This window comes from Lycium barbarum, chromosome 5, assembly GCF_019175385.1.
Source record: "Lycium barbarum isolate Lr01 chromosome 5, ASM1917538v2, whole genome shotgun sequence".
In the NCBI taxonomy this organism is placed as follows: domain Eukaryota; kingdom Viridiplantae; phylum Streptophyta; class Magnoliopsida; order Solanales; family Solanaceae; genus Lycium; species Lycium barbarum.
In genome coordinates, this window is record NC_083341.1 from 113,602,728 (window position 1) to 113,612,257 (window position 9,530).

The 9,530-nt window shown below is 37.2% G+C and overlaps 2 protein-coding genes across 2 annotated transcripts; one reads left to right on the forward strand and one right to left on the reverse strand.

Moving 5' to 3' along the window:
• Positions 1–216: 216 nt before the first annotated feature.
• Positions 217–5,886, reverse strand: LOC132641170 (uncharacterized). The gene is made up of 3 exons (XM_060358063.1): positions 4,189–5,886; positions 1,912–3,488; positions 217–1,170 (listed from the first exon to the last, which is right to left on the reverse strand). Exons 2-3 carry the CDS (start codon positions 2,943–2,945, stop codon positions 1,047–1,049), a joined length of 1,158 nt encoding a protein of 385 aa, XP_060214046.1. The 5' UTR covers positions 2,946–3,488; positions 4,189–5,886; the 3' UTR covers positions 217–1,046.
• A 1,234-nt stretch (positions 5,887–7,120) lies between these two features.
• Positions 7,121–7,681, forward strand: LOC132639639 (uncharacterized). Its single transcript, XM_060356079.1, has one exon. It carries the CDS (start codon positions 7,121–7,123, stop codon positions 7,679–7,681), a length of 561 nt encoding a protein of 186 aa, XP_060212062.1.
• Positions 7,682–9,530: the final 1,849 nt, after the last annotated feature.

Consider the following 9,530-nt stretch of genomic DNA (forward strand, 5'->3'; position numbering starts at 1 on the left):
AATTGATTAAGTATCATATATTGATCACTAAATATGGTTGATTTCCTTTGTTTATCACTAAATATGGTTGAATCGAGTAGTTCACATTAATTCACTCTAATGATCGCTCGATTTAGTGCATGCTGACTTAGGAGATCCTCTTTGCTGACTCAAAATACATCAAATTGATTAAGTATTATACATTGATCACTAAATATGGTTGATTTCCTTTGTTTATCACTAAATATGGGTGAATCGAGTAGTTCACACCAATTCACTCTAATGATCGCTCTATTTAGTGCATGCTGACTTAGGAGATCCTCTTTGCTAACTCAAAATACATCAAATTGATTAAGTATTATACATTGATCACTAAATATGGTTGATTTCCTTTGTTTATCACTAAATATGGGTGAATCGAGTAGTTGATCACTAAATATGGGTGAACCAAGTAGTATCTGTTGCAACAAGTGTAGTATCTGCTGCAGCACGTGAGGAATCTGTTGCAACAACTGTAGTATCTGTTGCAGCGGCTGTAGTATCCGTTGCAGCAAGCACAATATCTGTTGCAGCACATGTAGAATCTGTTGCAACAATTGTAATATCTGTGCAACAAGTGATTAAGTTATTGAACAAATCCTTACTCTTGTTGGATAAAACACAAGTTGTAACACATAACTTAGTTGAAAAAACACCAACATATAACTTCCCAAGATTCTTCAGAAGGCACAGGACAAATTTCCTCACAATATGCAATTATGTAATTCTCCACCTTATAATATGGAGATGAGTAGTCATAAATCCGCCTTACAAAGTCGTCACCATATTGGACACGTAGCGCTGCCATTGCATGTGAACAAGGTATTTTGTCCAGGTCAAAAACTCTACAAGTACAAGATCTACTTTGCAGATCGACTGTCGCAGCTGCACCGTGACCGATGACGCTGAAATTGTAGTTGGCTATTGGATGGGCTAATAACTTGTTCCCCAAGTTGACAAATTTTGAAATTATTTTTTCAACTGAAGGAACAAAGATGTTTGGTGAGTCGATGAACTCCATACGTCTCTCATGAAATTTTTCTGCAAAATCTCCTGTTTATGGCATCAAATAAAGCAGTAATGGGAAATTCTCTTTCAACATTGAACATTGAATTCACCGACTCAGCAATGTTTGACGTCATAAGATTATACCTGTGAAAATAAACAATAACATAATCCTTAATGAACAAACGATTATAGCTGTTGGAAAATATCAAACAACTGCTTAAATATCAAACAGATGTGTTACTTGTTGGAGAGAGCTTCAGTTATTGTCTCTGTGTCATACCAAAATGCAACAACTAAGTGAGTTGCTGGAACAACTAACTTACCTGTTGCAACAAGTGAGTTATTTGTTCCAATAGATGTGTTACTTGGTGGAAAGAGCTTCAGTTATTGTCTATGTGTCATACCAAAATGCAACAACTAAGCGAGTTGTTAGAACAACTAAATTACCTGTTGCAACAAGTGAGTTAGTTGTTTCAACAGATGTGTTACTTGTTGGAGAGAGCTTCAGTTATTGTCTCTGTGTCATACCAAAATGCAACAACTAAGTGAGTTGTTGAAACAACTAATTACCTGTTGCAACAAGTGAGGTAGTTGTTCCAATAAATGTGTTACTTGTTGGAAAAGTTTCAGTTATTGTCTCTGTGTCATAACAAAATGCAACAGCTAATTGAGTTATTAGAACAACTAAATTACCTGTTGCAACAAGTGAGTTAGTTGTTCCAACAAATGTGTTACTTTTTGGAGAGAGCTTCAGTTATTGTCTCTGCGTCATATCAAAATGCAACAACTAAGTGATTTGTTAGAACAACTAAATTACCTGTTGCAACAAGTGAGGTAGTTGTTCCAACAGATGTGTTACTTGTTGGAAAAGTAATGTATGAATACCTATTTTCGGGGAAGAATACCCTACTCCATCTGTGGAATCCAACACGTTCAACATGTTCGGCGGATCCAGGGACGGTATCTCTGATTTGATTGAAATGGCCATTGAACTCATCTATATTGTACGATTTTGCAGCTTTATAAAACTGAGATACGGCCTTCGTATTGTGAAAGGTGGTTCGGAGATTTTCCCCAAAGTGCTTCATGCAACAACCATAATGAGATAAAGAGAAGACAATTGAAATTGCCTTTTTAATACTTGGATGCCTATCAGAAATTATGCACAACTCTTTGGTATCATCTACAAAGCTTCTCATTTGTTCAAAAAAATATTTGTATGAGGCATCACACTCCTTGTCCACTACACAAAATGCCACAGGAAAAACATGATTCTCCGTATCTTGCACCACGGCTGAGAACAACACTCCTTCGTACTTACTCTTCAAGAATGTCCTATCGACAGCTATGACTTTTCTCATTTGCGCAAAACCAAGCATCCAAGCCTTGTAGGCTACAAAAAAGTACTTGAACTTCCCATTAGCATCAACCTTCAATGCCGTCTTACTTCCTGGATTTGCAGAACGAAGCATATAACGGTACGCATCAAGCACTGCATACCCGTGCTCATGTGTCCCCCTTGTCAAAGATTTTGCAATCTCCATGCCCTTCCAGACCTTCCAATAACTTACCTTACAACCCAATTCTGTGCGGAATGATTGGCTCATATCTTTTGTAGATGGGCCTTTACCCTCGGGAAACCTATCTTTGAAGTATTCACCAATGACTTTCGCTGTGGCGTGTGGATTATGGCTAGTAATATGCTCAGAACCACATGTGTGATACTTTACGTAGGTTGTAATACAAAATCTGTCAGAACATAAAAGCTTCATAGCCTTCATCCACCACTTGCACTCCGGATGTACACATCTAAAGTAATACACAGTGCGCGAATTAATCACCTTCTTGAGTGTAAAATCTTTTTTCACGCAAGCAAGTTTCAACATAGTTGCTATTTGTTCTTTATTCTTGAATGACATTCCTTTATAAAAGCCTGTTTCATCATCTTGAACATGGCTGCACTGTGAAGATTATGTAGAACACGGTGTATTGCTCGCAACTTCGGGTGTAGGAATCGGCTCACCCCCAATTTCATTATCTGGAATATCCATATACATATCCACCCCATCCAATTTATCATTTAACACATCTTGTTGGTGTTGACCTAAATTATGGTTCTCTACAGGGCTTCCAACCACGTATACCCTTAAAATGGGCCTAGCTACATCATTTAAATAAGTACACAAATGATCCTGATCGGTTATCTTAAAAGGCAAGACCCTATGGTTTTCAAAAGAGCTATGCATGTAAGTGATGGCAAGATCTTTCGGTTCACAAGTTAATTCACAATAGGTGATGATTAAGTTCACAAAATCATCAAACACAACATCTCTTTGGACACTCATCGCTATCGTCTCTAACATGTGACTACCCTTCCATCGCCAAATATATCGATTGTTCTTTTCGATCCATTCGCCATGGCAATCAACACCTATTGTTATTGAGTTCCCCATTAATGCTACCTGAATATATTTTGTTTTTTTTTTAAAAAAGGTCATGACAGTATAGTAACAAAATACAATAACTTAATGACTTGTTGGAACAGATGAATCAAGTGTTGCAACAAGTGGATTACCTGTTGCAATAAGTACTATCCTTGTTGTACCAACTAACTAATCTGTTGGAGTCAGCTTCAGTTTTTTGAGTTTTGTTTAATCGAAAGACAGTTGAAGATGTCCAACAGATTAGTGAGTTGTTGCAACAAATATATTGCTTGTTGCAACAGGTAATACACTTGTTGCGGCAACTAACTAATCTGTTGGAGTCAGCTCCAGTTGTTTGGGTTTTGTTGGACTGAAGTTGAATCCAACGGATCAGTGAGTTGTTGCAACAAGTAAGATACTTGTTGCAATAGGTAGTACACTACTTGCAACAACTCACAAATATGTTGCAACTTATTCATACTACGTATTTAACAACAATTAGTATAGAAGTTGCAACAACTACGTAATCTGTTGTAATTGTGGCAGCAACTACAATAGCTGTTGCATAAACTACAGCAGCTTCTGCAGAAACTACCACAGTTGTTGCAAAAATTTAGAAGCTCTTATACAACAGCTTTAGCACTTACTGCAACAAGTACAATTGCTACTGTAAATTTTTGGAAAATCAGTAGTAAAACCCACATAAATAATTGAAACAAAATGGCAATATTTTACTTACCAAATGAGCGGAAATTACTTCTGAAGTAATGCCCAACCAAAAATTTGCAAAATCTGCTGGTTTCATTTTTTTCTTTGATGAGCAAATTCTTCAAAATGCCGCACCAAGGGAAGAAGAAGAAGCAGGGGAAGCAGCAATACTTATGAAGTAATTCCCATGTAGACACTAACAAAATCCAGCCAAAAAAGTTACAAATCTGGTGGTTTAGTTTTTTCTTTTGTTGAGCAGATTCTTCAAAATGGCACAGAAATGGATGAAAAAGAAGCAGGGGAAGCAACAATGGAAGATGAGGAAGAAGAATGGAGGGAGAAAAAGAATGAGAACAGGCGGATGGAAAAGAAGAAGAGAAAGAAGGAAGAAGAACAAACCGAGGAAGGAGAAGAAGAACAGTGGAAGGAAAAGAGCAAAAACGGGTGCGGCTATTGGCGCCTTTTTTTTTTTCTGGACCCATTTTGGTATTTTAGGGTTTATATTGGCTGAGTCAAAGTGTTAAAAATAAAGCTTGAGGGCAAAGTGTTAAAAATAAAGTTAAAGGTCAAAGTGTCAAAATGAAAACTTTTGGGCAAGGTTAAAACTTCCTAATCACTAATAAAAAAATATCACCTCCACTCAATAATTAAAACTTGAGTCACCTCCCCTAAAAAAAAAAAACTTGAGAGTGACCTATAATTAAATTTCCCCAGAAAACATAACAAGTTTGGAAGGATTATTAGCATCGTGTCAGTACAAGTGGGGAACAAATCTATCATTATTATTCCAGAATTTTCATTCAAGTGGGATGGAAAGATCTAGCATTTAAGATTGATAACTTCATCGAAAGTCATAAAGGAGCAATTATTACAAACATCGAAAGGAAGGTAGATCCAAAGATTCTCTATGCAGATTCAGTCATGGCTAATAAATGGCAAACAGAGATAACAAAATCTCATATCAGCAACAGCAAAGGCTTCATCTCTATTTATGAGGATGATGTGAATCTAGAAAATGGACTGCTTGGAAGATGCATTGTGGGGAGCTTCAATGTAGATGAGAAGGAGAAACCAACACTCACAGATATTAGAAAATGGGTTGTGAGTACGTGGAAGAATGCTTTTGAAATCAATGTATACGAGATGGGGGTTTCTCTTTCTTGTTTGAGTTCCCAAATAAACACATGGAAAAGCATATTCTCCAGGGAGTTTGGGCGTGGAAACAATTGAAACTTCATCTTGAATGGTGGTCACCGACAGCTGATTGCTGCAATCATCAAGAAAACTCAACTTGGATAAGAGCAGTAGGCTTCCTACTGCAATTTTGGATAGAGAAGATGTTCAAAACCATTGAAAATCAATATGGATGGGAGTGGAGTTCCAAAAGAGGTAAGGATAAGCATAATGGTCTTACTTTTTTTTATTCTAATCTGGTGTGAATAAAAAATAATGGTGGTCGCCGAAGAAGAAGAGAGTTCGGTGGACAAAGACCACTGGTCAAAAAAACCCTACACAGATAAAGTCAGTTGTTTAACGTTATTAAAGTGAAGCATAAGCACGTGGACATGGTGACACAAGCGTCCTGTTCTAATACAGCTGGCGTGGGCCTAGCGACATATGCAGTAGAGGGGGGGATCTCTGATAAATTCTTTGGGCTCGGTCCAGCCCAAAAGTATATCTCTGTTAAAAGAACAAGAGGGGCAAGAAAAAAAAGGCCTTATTTTATTTACTGAGGCCCAACTCATTAACTGTCAACAAAATATTGTCATGTGCAATACACAGTCAGATCCTATGCTATTGGAGATAGAAGCAAACGTTACAGAGTTTGTCTTCTTCGACAGCAATTTTGGAAAACTATCCTCAACAATTCCAGACAAATTTCAGCCAACAATTATAATGAAAATCACTTGTACAGAAGAATGAGAGGATTTTGAAGATGCAGTGACAAATATAGAGGGAGGATCACAGATTGATGTTAGCACAGACCAATAAAACATGCAATTAGTTTATTATATTGATGGGGTAGCATGAAACATCAAGGATGCGTAACCTCTGAATTCTCGATGTTTAGAGGAGGAAAGTGATGGGGAGATGGATGCATCAATATGGGTTGATCAAATTATAATCAGTTTAAGCAAGAACTTCTGAGGTTAAATTTAAGGGCCACCAAAAGGAAGATTTGGCTGTGTTTAAGAAGATAGATAGAAAGAGACAATCTATGATTAAAGAAGCAGAAACAAAGGTCATGGAAACTCACAAAATCAAAGGTTTACAAGAAATAAAAGGGCTGGCAATAGACATGAAATTTCCAAACACATGGGCTAGAACTAGGGGGAAAATAAATTCTATGAGGTTATGATAAATGTCAAAATAATATCATGGAATGTGAGGGGATTAAATTGTAGAGACCAAATAAGGATGATGAATAGTTTAGTTCAAGAATGGAGATCATGAGTCCTTTGTTTGCAAGAAACAAAACTAGAAGGTGACACTGGGGATTTAGTTAAACAGATTTGGGGAGATAGGCGATTAGATGTGGGCAATTAGAGGCAAGTGGCACTAGATGAGGCATATTGATGTTATGGGATAACAAAATTTAGGAAGGGGAAGTACTGGAAATTGGTTCTTACACTTTGACTTGTTGCTTCAAGTGAAAAACCAGTGATTTCAGCTGGCACATGACAGGGGTATATGCACCAAATTGTAAACTAGAAAGACAAGAAGTCTGGTGGGAAATAGGGGATGTTAGAAGCTTATTTATAGGGCTATGGGTGATAAGGGTGATTTCAATATTGTCAGGTATGCTTCGGAGAAGAAGAATTGCTCTAGAACCTCTATTTACAGGAATGAATTCTTTGATCTTATTGAGGATATGGAGCTGATGGATCCTCAACTAGAAGGGGGGAGTTACACTTGGACTAGAGGGAACGACTTGGAAGCTTCTCTATAATGTGAAGCAAGAGATGATTCCTAGAATCTGTTCTGATCACACACTACTTGTTCTTAAAAGTGGCAGTTGGGAACACAAAAAGTCTTATTTCAATTTTGAAGGATGGTGGCTGGAAACTGTAGGCTTCAATGAAAAGCTTAAGGATTGGTGGGCTTCTTTTGAGTTTGTGGGAAGGCTTGATTGCATTTTAGCAACCAAGCTAACAGCTCTGAAGGCCATATTGAAAGACTGGAGCTCAAGTTCATATAGGAACCTAGAAAAGAATAAAAATTTGATATTGAGCAAAATTGCAGATTTTGACAGCATCCAACAGAGCAGATCATTAATTGAAGAGTGGCAATCAAGAAAGTTAATCTTTTTCATGAATTTTGAAGATTATGCCAAAAAGGAAGAGATAGCATGGAGACAAATATCAAGAACTTTATGGATTAAGAAAGGTGATAAGAACACAAAGTTCTTTCAGAGAATTGCTAATGCTCGCAAGAGGAATAATCACATTGATAAGTTGATGGTGGAAGGAAAAGAAATTGTAGAGTCGAAGGACATCAAAAGGGAGATTAATTCCTTCTATTAGAAGTTGTACTCTGAATCTAAGAATTGGATACCTTATTACAATATGAACCAGTGTCCTACTATCAATATAGAGGAGTAGCCGGAGTTGTAGAAACCTTTCTAGGAGAGGTTTTAGATGGTCTCAAGGCATGTGCAGTGGATAAAGCACCAAGTCCAGATGGATATACTATGGGGTTTTTTTTTTGTCAAGTGTTGGGAGGTTCTGAAGGATGCTGTGATGAAAACTATGCAAAACTTTCACTCTCAGGAAGTCTTTGAGAAGAGCTTCAATGCAACTTATATAGCTCTCATTCCAAAACAAAAAAAAAAGTGGAGCTAAGGAATTGAGAGATTTCAGACCTATCAGTTCAATTGGGAGTATATATAAGTTGATATCCAAGATCCTCATAGAAATACCGAAGAAAGTGATGCACAAACTAGTAGATACACAACAGATGGCTTTCTTAATAGGGAGACAAATCACCGATGTTGTTGTCATTGTCAATGAGTGTAGAGATTCCAGAATGAAAGACAAAACACCAAGCATCATGTGCAAACTGGCTATTGAGAAGGCATATGATCATGTGAATTGGAATTTCTTGCTTGGAATTATGCAAAAGATGGGGTTTGGAGGGAAATGGATTAGATGGATGAAATTTTATATTAGCACTGTTAGGTGTTTTGATAAATGGTTCACCCGAAGGTTTTTTTTCCTTCTCAAAGAGGCTTGAATAATATGGTGAAGATTTTCTACAATAATAGGTAGATAAGGGGTTTCAATATAGCAAAGAATGTGAATGAGAGAGTGGAAGTAACACACCTTCAGTATGCGGATGATACCCTTATCTTTTGTGATGCAGAGGATAGTCAGTTCAAGTATTTGAGGATTATTCTTATCCTCTTTGAAGCCACTTCACGTCTTCACGTTAATTGTAGAAAAGCTTGATTTTTCCAATTAATGAGGTGGCTATGATTCAACAATTGGCTGGAATTTTGGGAGGAGAGATAGGTAAGATTCCAACTGTTTATTTAGGAATGCCTTTGGGAGCCAAAAGCATATCTAAAGATGTATGAAATAGTGTGCTGGAAAGATGTGAGAAAAGATTGACTAGATGGAAATCTTAATATTTATCTCTGGGTGGTAGATTGGTTCTGATCAACTCTGTGTTAGATGCTATACCAACTTACCTGATGTCACTATTTCCTCTTCCCTTCAATGTGGAGGAAAGAATTGATGCTCCTAGGAGGAATTTTCTGTGAAATGTAAACAAGGAGAAAAAAGGTTATAATTTTGTCAACTGGAAAATCTTAATCTTGGACAAAAATCATGGAGGTCTAGGTATCAAAAACCTGAGAAAGCAGAATACAAGTCTTCTGATGAAATGGCTTTGGAGACATCCTAAGGAAGAACAAACTTTATGGGGCACTATGATTCAAGCCAAGTATGAAAAGGAAGTTTTTTGGAAGACAAAAGAAGTGAATGCTCCATACGGTACTAGTTTGAGGAGATCAATCAGAAATTTGTGGCATGGTTTTTTTGAAAGAGAAAGCTTTAATGTGAAAGATAGCAGGGGGATTTTGTTCTGGAAGATAATTGATTAGGGAATGGTAGTCTAAAACAACTGTTCCTTGACATTTATATCTTGAATCAGCAGCGGGAATCATCTCAACATGAAGTATGGTCTACTCAAGGATGGAACTTGACATATAGAAGATTAATGCAAGATTGGGAGATAGAAAGATTGGCCAATTTTTATGGTATTCTTGACCAGTGACAGGGGTTGCAAGAAGGAGAAGACACCTTGCGATGGAAATGCCACAGTAAAGGTGTTTTTATTGTAAGCTTTGCCTATAAGGACGTGAATCAGATG

Bases quoted from the DNA above. Each gene is read 5' to 3' on its own strand.
- LOC132641170 (XM_060358063.1), bottom strand. From the start codon at position 2,945: ATGTCATTCAAGAATAAAGAACAAATAGCAACTATGTTGAAACTTGCT. The intron at 1,171-1,911 runs GTATTCATACAT...TTATTTTCACAG, and splicing joins GTATTCTTCCCCGAAAATAG to GTATAATCTTATGACGTCAA.
- LOC132639639 (XM_060356079.1), top strand. From the start codon at position 7,121: ATGATTCCTAGAATCTGTTCTGATCACACACTACTTGTTCTTAAAAGT.